The following is a 13,241-nucleotide window of genomic DNA, read 5'->3' as shown; positions in this document are numbered from 1 at the left end:
TGTTGGTCCTTAGCCCTTACAACTAGAAGTTGAGTGCTTGGAACCACTTATGCGAGTTCTTCACAAAAATGAGTCAAGAAGTGGCTTGAAGTTCTACGGGAGGTGGGCTCCATTGCTAGTCCGCTAGGATGGTCAATAAGAACTCCTAAAGCTAGATCCTAGGTTCTAAGAGTAGAAGACTAAGACCTCACTAAAAATGAGATCAACACGTATGTAAATGTTTCAAAAAAAAACAAAATGATACAACTTCAACCAACAAAATTTTCTATGAACAATGACTTCTAAAAAAATTTTGATCCTCAAAATAGCAGTGTAAATCTTCTGCTGATTCACCACCGCTACAATATGAATGTACAAAAGAAGAACAATTCTATCTTTACACCTTCAAAAAAGAAAAAGCAACATCTCGTATTTTAGAAAAAAAGGCACCAACCATCTTCATGTTGCAGGAAATCTAAGATATGAGAAATTTAAAAAGATTTAAATACATACAACTAAATTCTTATGTATTTACATATCTAACACGCTTCAATTTTTTCATGTCACTTTACCTATGCATGAAGGTGTATTCACTTTTTAAAAGTTTAAAATAAAGTATTTTTACGTGATTTTAAATTTGAATAATATAAATTTTAAAAGTAAAGTTTAGGTGTTAAATATGTAAATACATAAGAATTGGGTGGTATGCATGTAAATGCCCCAAGAATTTAAATTTCAGGCAACCTACTTTGTTCACCATGCCTGTGCACTCCACCAATGCCTCCAGTGACAAAAAGTGGTATGCCGGCCTGCAGTTATTGAAATATTCTTTTAAAGCATGAATAAGAACAAATATTTGGGGGGAGACAAGAAAACAGAGCTAAGCATAAAATTTTGCTATTGGCATCACATATTCCTGTTAATTTTCACAGTTCACATTCAACATCTTCACAATGGCTCAATGCAGCGTGATCAAAAGCTGCAATAAGAAAAGTTAGCCTCCAGCAACTTTTCCTCACTGCTGATTCTACACAGATTTGTAATTAATTTAAAGGAAATTTATATCCATACCACGCAATTCTTATGTATTTACAAATCAAACATCTAAAGCTTGGTATTTAAATTTCTAAAACTATGGTATTATAAACCTATACATGAAAAGGTGTATTCACTTTTAAAAAATTAATAATAGTGGTATTTTTTTACGTGCTATTAAATATTTGAGTGATATGCATGTGAATATAAAAATTTAGGTGTTAGATATGTAAATATATAAAAATTGTGTGGTACGTATGCAAATACCCCTTAATTGAAACCATGAGTGCACAAGTCATAATGCTTCCTCCAGCCCAAGCTCTACGTCAATGCTTTCTCGGTCATCTTCAAATGCAATTGAAAATTCCAAGGAAGCATTGATGTACGTGAGCAAAATATGGTTGTGCACTATGTGGAGACAACCCTCACACATGCTTGAGCACGAGGCCAAATTGTCGCTCGCCTCTTACACTCCTCAATGGCTCACTCTCCTTGAAAGTATGAAACCGTCCAGCTTTGGGTTTTGCTCAATTGAACCAACCAACGGTTCAATTCCTAACCCCATTTTTTAAAATTATTTTCTATAAAAAACATTAAATGGCAAAATAGTCTCTTGATAGTTTACATGGGGGCCATTTTAATCCCACAATTTATAAAAGTGTCAAATTAATCTCGAAACTCTTTAAATTAGGGCTGAAATATATTAAGAGAATCTGAGAATTGAACTGGAACTTTTATAGACCGGGACAAAAATGATCCCAGGTAAACAGTTAGGGGACTATTTTGGCTCTTCACTCAAAATATATTCTGAATAAATAAATAAAATAATAACTGATAATTTTTAGCCAGTAACATACTCTAAATAAATTCATTCTTGACAACACAATAAAGTTTCAAATTATCCATAGTATTGTAAATTAATTGAAAACTCTAATATTACTGATTATTAGTTTAATAAATGATAATTTAGGCCTTTAGTGTTATTCTACATAATGTGTGACAAGAATGCACTTGTACAGTCAAATATTATACTGAGAGATTAAAGACAAGAATGTCAAAATGTTCATTTTTTATAGGAGTTCATTTTAGCTCCGGAGTCTATAAAAGTATCAAGTTAGTCCCCAAACTCTTTTAAGAGAAGGGGGAAGGGACTAAAATAGTCCTCCTTAATGACTATTTCAGCCCATACTAAAAAGGTCTAAGAACTAATTTAGCACTTTTATAGACTCTGACACTAAAATAACCCCATGTAAATAGTCAGGGGACTATTTTAACACTTCACTCAGCAATTAAATGTCAGAATAAAGCTTCATGATGATCATGAAGTTTTGAAATAAAAATTTTGAACAAGAAGAAGAAGACATACCTTAGAAGCAAAAAACATTGTGGCTGAAACAGTTGTTGCACCATTTTCACGAGCTGAAATCTGCAGAATCAATATGATAGATGTAAAAAATTCAGTTCCTCAAACCTCACTTTCCGCTACAAATCCATTGATGGATGCATGCAGAAAGTGAAAAAACTAACACATAAACAAGAGCAAATGGTGAAAGTGTGACTTTAGGCAACACCAAAACATTTTAGGCCATTACAATACATAACACCAAATTCCTACATATTTACATATCTAACACCAAAACTTTACTGTTTATATTACCACTCAAATCTTCATCACAACAAAAATAGCACTATCATAACTTTTAAAAAGTGAAATACACCTTCTCATGCATAGGTAAGGTGACATATATGTAGAAATTGAATTTTAGTTGTTAGATATATAAATGCATAAGAATTAAGTGGTACACATATAAATCTTCCAAAGTTTTATGCTCATTCTATATTAGCAGGAAAGTAAAACAAAAAAGATTTTATCAGGCTCTGGAAGAAACAACCTGAAAAGGTTTAGGTTGCAATATCTATAAAACTTGCATAACATATGATCACATTACATTTATCAGAAAAGAACATTATTAAAGAAAGGTGGTCTTTAAGTACTACTCACGACATAAGGAATATCTCTACGAGCAGTTTTTCGAGCTCTGGATCCAAGTTTCGCGAGCCTTTCTAGTTGCTCGTCGTTCAGGCCTTTTAAAGATTCAAACAAAAATTTAGGTACAAACTCTTATTGCATGGCTTATATTAACGTAATAATAAAGGGGCATTTACAAACACACCACCCAATTCTTATGTATTTACATTGGTAACAACTAAACTTTGATTTGTACATTTAAACCACCCAAATCTTTCATATTACATCAAAAGGACCATTACCATAACTTTTAAAAAGAAAAATACAACTTTTTCATGTGTAAGGTGGTAAGTATGTAAAACTTGATGTTTATGATATCAGAGTTAACCAAACAATAAAGGAAATATAACTTTTATTATTGAAAAAATAAATAGAGGATTACAACAAACGCACACCAAAATGGGAAATTACAAAAAGACGCGCAACACAAACACCAAATAGTGATGGGGTCGAAGGTGGTGGGAAGGCTGCGGTGAGGTGGCTAAGGTTGAGTGAGAGATGAGGTTGGAATGGGGAAGGCTAACATGTATCAAATGTGCATAATCTTTCTATGTTATTTTTATATTATTTGTCTTTTTTCTGTTTTTTTTATGATATTTGTGGTTATATATGCAGTGTACAGGTTATTAGGCAACTTGAGGAGCAAATAAGCTAAATTGGAGTGTCTATAGGCTGAACTGGTACCAAGGCGCCAATCTCGGAAGCCTAAAACCAAAGAACCAGGTTTCTAGCTATAGGTTATGGGCGCCAAGGCGCCAGAGTTCAACGCCCAAGCACCACGTGCAGTGCCTAAGCGTCCAGTCACGTGGATTGATGGTTTTGACAGTTCAATTTGTCTCGTTTTGAGCCAGGAAGGATCAATTCAAAGATGACGAAGCAATTGGGATCCCCCATGTGAGAAAGAGAGTTTCTATACTTGTATGAGTGTGGAAAGATTTTTTTGAGAGCAGTGTGTGAGAAATTTGTGTGTAATTTGCTCGTGTAATTCAACAAAACACTTGGAAGATAAAGGAAGTCTGATGTAGCATTTCTATATTATTTTCCAACTGATTTTTCATTCCTGAACTCTTATTTTTTCAATTGCTTTGATGAATAAAATGCATATTTTGTTATTTCAAAAGAAGAGTGGCGAGTAGATTTCATTTTCTTCTTTGAATTAATGATCTTAGAATATTGTGCTTTACTTCGATGTTGTAATTAAATTAAATGCCTCCTTTTTTATCACCAAAATTCTTGGTTGACATAAATTATAACTCTATGAGTTGTGACTATCTATGAATGGTATGATCATGATTTCAAGTAATTGTCCAAACAACTTTACTTTAAGAGAATCTTAAATGTAAGAATGGGAAATCTAAACATTACATGAGGGGGTTTAGAGGATGTAAAAAATATTTCTATTTTGATTCAGCAATTCTCTTATTGGATGAGAATCTTTCTAAGCCTTCTAAAATTCTGAGGAAATAAAATGCTTGTGCAATGGTGAGGCATGGCTCTTTCATTTGATGATCTCATATCTTACTTACATGTATTTTTTAATTTCTAGTAATTGATTTGATTACATAACTTAGTCTAATCAAATTTGGTACAATATTAATCTCAATTTCAAGCAATTTTTCAATTGAGTAATTGTTTTAATTGATTCTGAATTTCTATGACATATTTCTCAAAAATAATTATTAAATTATCATACGTGGCAATTTTTTTTATCTTCATTTTTACATATAAGAAAATGAATATTTCTATAACTTAATGGTTTGTGAACAATGAAATTAACAAGCGTGCATAATTTTGCAAATCTCATTATAGATATGAATAAGAAAGTTATGGACCCTAAGACTTCATGCATCACTAAACATTCCTTGAAGTGCATAAACATGATAAGAATACATAATATAGATATGAAATGATTTTAGTGCATTAATATTTCATCAAAGAATGGTATACTTCTAAACATTTATAACTTCAAATTTAAGAACGATACATTGAGCATCTTTACCCCAATATCAATTAAATATAACAACAAAGCATCCGATATCAAATCAAACTCGAATCAACCAGACAAGAATAACTATTATTTTTTGTTTAAAAAAATGCTTATTCTTCATAATATCAATGAGCAAACATGTGCCACTATAGGCTATAAACATACCAATACACGGAACACCATCAAGTATTGCAATGGTAGCAGGAATAGCCCCATTTTGCCTCACAATAGCCTCAACTTCTTTAGCAGTCTCAAGATTTTGCGGATATGGCATGCCTGAATATTATATATATATATATATATATATATATATATATAATACTAAAAAGTTAAGAATTGAGAAATTATAACTACTTTAGGTTTTTTGCATAGTTCTATGTTTTTTTTTCTTTTTTTTTTTTTGCATCTGTTTTTTAAAATATGTTAAGAGTATTCATAAATTTTACTTTTATCTTTAAAAATAAATCAATTTACTTCAAAATTCTTAAAATAATTTTTAGATATTTTGAGTGTTTATAAAAATAATTACTATCACCATATATATTATTTCATATCAAAGCATAAACAAAAAAATAATAAAATAATAATAGTGCTCCCAAATGGCTACTTAATTTCAGAGGATATGGCATGCAAATTTTATAGCTAATTTTTGGGAAATAATAAAAATATATACAATTGCATGTGATTAAAAAAAATAAAATACTTTTTATTTTGAATTTTCTATTAAAAAAACCATTTTGTGTATCTAAATATGGTTAATCGTATCCAAAAATTCTTACCATGTGAAATTATTGTTGATTCCAATGCGACAACTGCATTGCCACGTTTAAGCGCATTACGCACATTTGGGGCTACTTTCAGAAGTCCTGAGCGTCCCTCTCCATCCTACAAAAGCTTAGGACAATTATCCAACTAAACAACGTTATAGATACCAGGTGTTCATGATATATATTTTTCTTATTTCAAGAAAAAAACAACATTTTATTAAAAAAAAAACTCATCAACCCTTTTTAGTCTAGAAAGAGATCAATCAAATTATCACCATCATCATTATCGTTATCAGTCTTATCCCAAATGAAATTAATCAAATGGATGAGCAGGCACGCACAAAAAATAATTAAATAGGTTTCAAATGGTTAGTAATTTTCACAGCATTACTTAAAAAAATATATAATAGACGGTTTGGAAAAACTAAAAATATAGCACAACAATCACATGGCTTCATTTATGTGAGAAAGGGGTTGACTATAAAAAATATATTTGTGAATAACTAGAAATGCATTACTAAATCATCTTAGGCTCAAAAGATGCTTCCAAATTTCATCTTTACTCCAAATTCCAAGTTCATCATCTTGCTTGGACTGGTGTGGTCAAAACCTCCAACACACATACATCAATGGTGTTGGGATTAAAAAATTGTAGGATGCATATATCGACATGAAATTCAACTTAAGCCCTAAAGTATGGAATTATGAAGTAAGTTTTCTAAGATTTACTTAGAGTGGTACCTATGTTGTACTGTCACAATTCCTCAGCTAAAGTTTTTAGAGGAGTGGTAGAGATAGCTTATGAAAGAGGAAGAAATGTTACTGCCCTACTCAGTGAAGAGTTCTTTTTATTTTAAGTCCCTCAGAAAACATGTTACTAAAAACATATCTCGGCCATATTGCATTCATCTTACTCTTTAACCATACACAATACATCGGGATCAAATTGAAAATTACTAATTTTATCATGCACTAAAAGACGGAAAAAAAATCAGTTAAAATTATATTTTTAGGAGCTTAAACTGGTAAAACATGAAAAAAATTAAAGCGGGAGAAAGGAATTAAGATTCAAAGTTTAAATTGAGATCCTTGCCATTTCCTTCAGCGACGCCTTGAGCTCCCACTTTAAGCTCTGAAAAAGAAACAAAATAAAATAGCCCCTTTTTTTATTGGCTTTACATATGAAACAATTCTTCCAATAGACAAATTAACTGCCAAAACAGTGCAATATGGTTTGCTCAACAAAAACCAGTGCTCTTTAATGAAATAACAGAATACTGAAACTGCGGCAGTTAAACAAACAGGTGGAAGGCATTGATTCACTCTATCTCCAAATCAAAAGGATTTAGAGATTAAACTTGCGAGAAAATATAGGAACGAAGCAAGCAAAGAAGCGACGAGAAAGATATAGCTTCGTGAGTTTTCAAGCTCTTACCTCCGCTGCTCTCAGGAATTCGATTTAAAGATGCCTTGCTCGTTACCTCACACCCCGCTTCTTTCAACTTTAGAGATTTCCAAGTTCGTTGGGTTTTCCGATTTCAGCAAGGGACAAGCTCCGGCGATTTGCAGAGGGGCTGCAAATTAATCTTAAAACTTAAATAAAAATTCATAATTTCGTGGGCTTATAAAACACGGCAATACAGTAAAATTTTAATTAAAACTACGAATGAAGACATAATATTTCTCAGTCATATTTTTATTTATTTATATTTTAACATGTAAAAAGATACACCTGTAAACTCAAAGAGCACCACCAGCATTTATGTATTCACATTTCTGTGCATATGGCAACCTCATATGATCATAGCTATAAAGTGTGGTCAATGGTTCCGAATAAGGATGAAGGATAAGACATGAGAGAGACTTAAAATACTAGTTTACTCCTATTCTCTTAATTCTCTGGCTATCCAACATTCCTCTTTTCTCTATCTCCTAAATATTATGATTAGGAGATGTTTCTAACGGATAAATTAAAATCCAACAATATAATATTATATAACTAATACATAATTCTTAGGGCATTTTTCATAGCAATTACTACATAAAGAAAAAAATTTTGAAAAGATTCATGACTGTTTATTTGATTTTTCTAATTAAATTTATTTTACGTACTTCAAATTTGAAGGTTTGGAGGCAATTGGCTATCATCTTCAGATAATGATCTCAAAAATTTTACCTCATTCCAGAAGATTCTTTTGGCTTATTATAGAGCATAAATTATATTCTAGGGATCAGAATTATGCATCTAGCTTGATTTATAAAACACCATTTAGTCCTAATATAGTATGAATTACGGTGAAGTTTAGAAGAAAAACAGATTAAGTTTTTTCTAATATGTTGAATCCCAGTTCATATGTGAATCACATCCAAAGGGTTAGAGAGTAAAAATGACAGCGATAGAGAGACAGAAAGAGAAATGAAAAATAAAATATTTTGTCTATTAGTCTAATCTTATAAAATTATCTTCCGATTTATAGATACGGGAGTACAATATATGATATGACATTTTTATCTCTTCTTTAATGGGGTCGTTGCATGATATTTTTGGTATTTTACATATGCATGTATATTGATCGCCTGTCCAATGGTTGGGTCGATCGGGCAATCATGACTTTGACTCGATAATGTTGGTTCAATTGGCTTGATTGAGTTGGCACAGTCGATCAGCTAGATTTGAATTGCTTCCAGTCGGCAGGACTGGCTCGATCGATTGGGCTTTATTGATCTATTGCTCTAATCTAATTTTCAACCCTTGATCATTAGATGAGGACTTCCTGTCAACAGAACGAGACTAGGCCATAGAACAGATGGTGGATCACCGTAACTCGATTGATAGCTCATTCTTTGACGATGGAGGTTCTTTGGATGATTTTGAGACTGTTATGTTATCAATTCTTGATCCCTGATGAGGAATCTCAGGGGTATCCACAGAACGGCTGGTAATGGCGAGGAACTAAATTCTTTCCTTGAGTTAGATCTGTGGAGAGGTAGGTTGATACCTTCGCCCGGATTTCTTATGATGATTACTTTGGGTGTTGATATGTCTATTCAAGTTCAATTTGCCCGAGTTTGAATCGTTATTTTTGTCCTTCTCTTGGCTAGGATGACATTTGTCTTTAGCTCAAATGGTTGCATCCAATTGGATAAGTGAGGATCATGGTCTCCCGTCGACGGACCCTTCTTTGTTGTACTTTCTTTCTTCTGAACCGTTTGAAATCCTCGGAATTCGTAATGGTACAACAACAAAGTCTAGAAAAAAGTGAGAGATTTAGTATGAAGAATCAAGTTGATGCACTATGAAGAGATAAATGATAGAAAATAATTAATAATTAGAATCTAATAAATCTTTTAATTGTCAAAAATCTTAAACGATTCTTTTGATGAAGCTCCTTGATCATTTCTTCTCTTCCGAGCTATCTTCCGATAATTAGTTCTTCTTGTCACCTTCTTCTTATTGCTTTGGCTTGGCGTTCTTTCTTTGCATTATGGTTATTAGCAATTTATTTCTTACTTCTTTATGGCACTTATGAAAAGAGAGAAGAGAGGGGAAGTTGATGGAAGAGGGAGAGGTTATTGGGAACAAGATAGAGGGTGAGTCAGGCCTAGTTTAGTGCAAGAAAAACCCATTGGCCAACTTTCGACAGAGGGAAAGAAAGTTTCTAGAGGAATTTCTATGTCAGGTTTAAATTGGATGAATGCACAATAACTAAGACAAACTAATTTTTATAAAAATAAATATCATATAAGAAAAATATCTAACACCTAAAGTAATCTTTAAACCCTTTGAGCTTCTTATAACTTCTAGTTCCTCAATGCAAACAAATTTATCAAGGGAATTTTACATGCATACATCACAATCCTTGTTTATTTACATATCTAATACCCAAAATTTGATATTTACACTTATACACACTTGTCATAAACATAAGTATGAAAAGGTGTATTTCACATGTACAAAGATACTCCTTGTGGTATCTTTTATGTGATGTTAAAGATTTGAGCGGTATACAGATATATGCATAAGACTTATGTGGTATGTATGTAAATGCACCATTTATCAAAAATTAAATAATTCATACCTTTTCTTGAGCTTGAAATTTCTTTGTCCACTCCCCACACATGAACTCTGTCCTTACTCTTCTATTTCCTCCATGTTAAGAAGGTAGCCATATTCCTTCAACTGCCAACTCAAAACAAACAATACCAACTCTAATGCCAAATCATAAGCTTCCCCCATCATGAACTTCCTTCCTCTACCTCCCTCCGTCTCCACCAAGCTCCAACCAGGCTCCTTCCTCATCCCTCTCCTCCTCATCACTGCCCTCACACTCGCAACCTCGCCCCATCTCCCAACCTTCGCATATATATTCGATAACAGCACATAATTCCCTGCATTTTCTGGCTCAATCTCCATCAAACATCTTGCAGCTATCTCCCCAATCTCCACATTAGAATAACTCCTACAAGCACTCAACAGAGCTCCCCATACCCCAGCATTAGGCTCCACTCCTATTAGCATTCCTCCATGGATCAAACTATAAGCTTCTTCCACCTGCCCAGCCCGCCCAAGCAAGTCGACAATACACATATAATGTTCAGCCATTGGAGTGATACAGTACTTAGTTCTCATGAGCTCAAAATACCTTTTTCCCTCCTTCACCATGCCGGAATGGCTGCACGCTGCAAGAAGCGACACAAAGCATATTGCATCTACCTTCAAGTTAGCTTCCTGAACCTCTTCGAACAGCTTGATCGCTTTCTGGCCGCATCCATGAATCCCGAACCCTGCGATCATTGCGCTGTAGCAAACCAAGTCCTTTCGCCCCCATCTGCGGAAGAGATCGTAAGCTTTGTCTAGATCGCCGCACTTTGAGTGAAGGTCGATTAAGGCGGCGATGGTGTGGCTGTTGAGCAGCTCAGCCCCACGGCGGTCGACATAGGCTTGGAAAAAGTTCGCTTGGCTGGGCGAACCGGATTGAGCGAAGGCGGAAGCGATGGTGGCTATAGTAGTGTGGTTGGGCTGAGGATTACACCGACTGCCATTATCGAGCATCAGGTGGAAAAGGGCTACTGCTTCTTCGATAAGCCCGGCATGAATGTAAGCAGTGATCATTGCATTCCATGAAGCCACGTCCCTGTCGATGAGTTCCTCGAATATTTGTCGAGCAGCTAATAAATCGCCGGACTTCGCATATCCGGCTATCAAGGCGGTGAAGACGACTGAGTTCTTCTCATTCGATGAGGATTTGTCGTCGAGCAGCTGACGAGCGAGGTCCATCTTGCCTGCCATGGCATAGCCATTGATCATTGCAATGTATGTATGTGCATTCGTCTCAGGCATTTTGTCAAACAGTTTACGTGCAGCTTCCATGTCCCCTGCCTCCGCATATGCGACGACCATTGTATTCCATGCCTGGACGTCGGGTTCCGTTGTATACATTTCATCGAATACTTTACGTGCATCTCTAGAATAGCCGCATTTTCCATAGAAATCAATGAGCGTGGTCTGAACATGGGAATCTAGCTGGAATCCATGCTTGAAAGCATGAGTATGAATTTGTCCTCCTTCACCGAGAGCCCGCATCTGAGCACACGCCTTGAGGACTGATGATATTGTGAACGAGAGAGGTTTTACCGCAGGGTAAAACTGGTGCAGCCGTTCGTAGAGCGAAATTGCTTCATGGTTGCTGGAGTTATCGAGCCAAGGATGAAGAGAATAGCCTCTGATCAAAGCAGTCCAAACAAATGTATTGGGACTAGTTAGGTCATCGGCTATAGCACGAGCATGTTCAAGGCTTCCCAGATCTGCAAATGTTCTCACGAGCTTTGCAGCAATGAAGTTGTTTTGAGACTGGCCGTTGGCTACGACGTGGGAGTGAATCTGCTTGAGCTGCCGGGTGGTTCCAGCGTATAGATCCACTAGAGAGGCAATGCGATCCTCCTCTGCTCGGCTCCACCTTCGCGCCATAGTAATGGCGATACTGCTTGCGCGCGAGAGTCGAGGTTGCGTCTTGGGACTTTTGTGGAGCCGAGTACATGAGGGAGCGGAAATTGGTCACAAATGGCAGGTTGAGCTGGAAACCGAAGGGGGAGAGAGGGCCGTAAGGAGAACTGCGACAGCTTAGGAGAAGATTGAGAAGAAGAATCTACGACAAGATAGAGGGGGGCAATGGTGGGCGGCTACACCCGCCGTGGTGAAGAGATCGGAACGGTTGAGGTGGTGGAGGGAAAATTGATTTGGAGGGAATTATCCAGACTAAATTGATATAAATATAAATTTAGTTCATCATTCAAAAAAAGGAATAATTACATAAAAACCATCCGAAAGTTTTGATATTTATAGATTTTAAACTTTTTTTTTTTTAACTAATGAACGAATGTATTTATGTGAGTCACGATTAAGCTATTGGTAATTTGATAAAATTAAAAATATGGGTCAGGATTTTATGATGAATTTTGATATTTGAGGAAAAATTTGAAAAATTAATGAAAGTGGGTGGCTAATTTGTAAGTAGCAAGTTTCGGGTGATATATATCTAATTTTAACCTAGAAAAATATATAGATATAACTTTAAAATTAGATTACATCTCAATTATTACATCATGATTTATCCATAAATTCACGCCATTAAAATAAATTGAAAAAGAATGTATTTCCTTATAGTTATGGTAATGCTTTTTTCGATCAACTCCATCATGGGGCATGTTGATCTTCTTAGGTGGGTTGACCTCATTGAAAGTTTTAACAACTTGGTTGGGAAGCGAGTTGGGCTTCCCTAACGAATTATCAAGCCGTTTCGGTTTAATTGTACACTTATTTGTTCATCATGTGTGAGTTGTATGCATATCTTCTTGATCGAGTCAATCAATCAGAATAGTTTAACTAAACTATTTAGCAGGATTAGCGAGTTGTCTACCCAGGAGCTTTTGGCTATACATTACATATCATTAATTGGTGTAAGACACATATCTATGTGCGTCATTTTCATCAAATAATCTCTTGTAAAAAATAGATGGTAGATTTTTATAATTTCGATATTAGCTGAAAAATCTAACAATGGTCAGAAAAAACACACTGTAATGGCTTTTAAATTTCGGCATCATAATAAGGTAAATATGATAGATTTATAAAACCATGTAGATGACAAGCTTTACAAAGATCTCCCACAAACATACACACATTTACCCCATTCCATTTTTCTATTTCTCCTCCAGCCCTCCCTCCCTGCTTCGGTGTGTTCTCCCTTTCCTCTCCCTACTCTCTCAATTAGGATGTTAATCATATGTCCCCTCCCATCAGTCCCCAACCTCCTTTCCATCCATCTCATCACATTAAGATAATTCCATGACATTGTCTACAATCTTCAAACCTTCGTAAAGCTACACTTTCATACAATGTTACGGAACATTTTACTCTACAAAAATGTACAACTACAAACAATAC

At 34.9% G+C, this 13,241-nt stretch overlaps 2 protein-coding genes across 3 annotated transcripts in view; both read right to left on the bottom strand.

The window, feature by feature from the left end:
• The window catches only part of LOC110029647 (pseudouridine-5'-phosphate glycosidase), a 32,613-nt gene extending 24,951 nt beyond the window's left edge, over nucleotides 1-7,662 (bottom strand). Inside the window, exons 1-8 of one of the 2 annotated variants that reach the window (XM_020732030.1) lie at nucleotides 7,530-7,662; nucleotides 7,233-7,371; nucleotides 6,891-6,929; nucleotides 5,810-5,915; nucleotides 5,196-5,306; nucleotides 3,017-3,099; nucleotides 2,381-2,440; nucleotides 728-788 (exon numbers count right to left, since the gene is read on the bottom strand). In XM_020732030.1, coding sequence (XP_020587689.1) covers nucleotides 728-788; nucleotides 2,381-2,440; nucleotides 3,017-3,099; nucleotides 5,196-5,306; nucleotides 5,810-5,915; nucleotides 6,891-6,893 — 424 coding nt within the window. In that variant the 5' untranslated portion in view covers nucleotides 6,894-6,929; nucleotides 7,233-7,371; nucleotides 7,530-7,662. The remainder of the gene's footprint in view (nucleotides 1-727; nucleotides 789-2,380; nucleotides 2,441-3,016; nucleotides 3,100-5,195; nucleotides 5,307-5,809; nucleotides 5,916-6,890; nucleotides 6,930-7,232; nucleotides 7,372-7,529) is intronic. The other variant, XM_020732029.1, reaches the window with a different exon arrangement.
• A 621-nt stretch (nucleotides 7,663-8,283) lies between these two features.
• LOC110029645 (putative pentatricopeptide repeat-containing protein At5g37570) lies at nucleotides 8,284-12,056 on the bottom strand. The gene is made up of 2 exons (XM_020732028.1): nucleotides 9,877-12,056; nucleotides 8,284-9,046 (listed from the first exon to the last, which is right to left on the bottom strand). Exon 1 carries the CDS (start codon nucleotides 11,763-11,765, stop codon nucleotides 9,930-9,932), a length of 1,836 nt encoding a protein of 611 aa, XP_020587687.1. The 5' UTR covers nucleotides 11,766-12,056; the 3' UTR covers nucleotides 8,284-9,046; nucleotides 9,877-9,929.
• Nucleotides 12,057-13,241: the final 1,185 nt, after the last annotated feature.

The sequence above is a fragment of the Phalaenopsis equestris genome, unplaced genomic scaffold, assembly GCF_001263595.1.
Source record: "Phalaenopsis equestris unplaced genomic scaffold, ASM126359v1 Scaffold000600, whole genome shotgun sequence".
NCBI classification, from domain to species: domain Eukaryota; kingdom Viridiplantae; phylum Streptophyta; class Magnoliopsida; order Asparagales; family Orchidaceae; genus Phalaenopsis; species Phalaenopsis equestris.
Note: the sequence above shows the minus strand (reverse complement) of the source record. Positions and strands in the feature narration are given on the sequence as shown.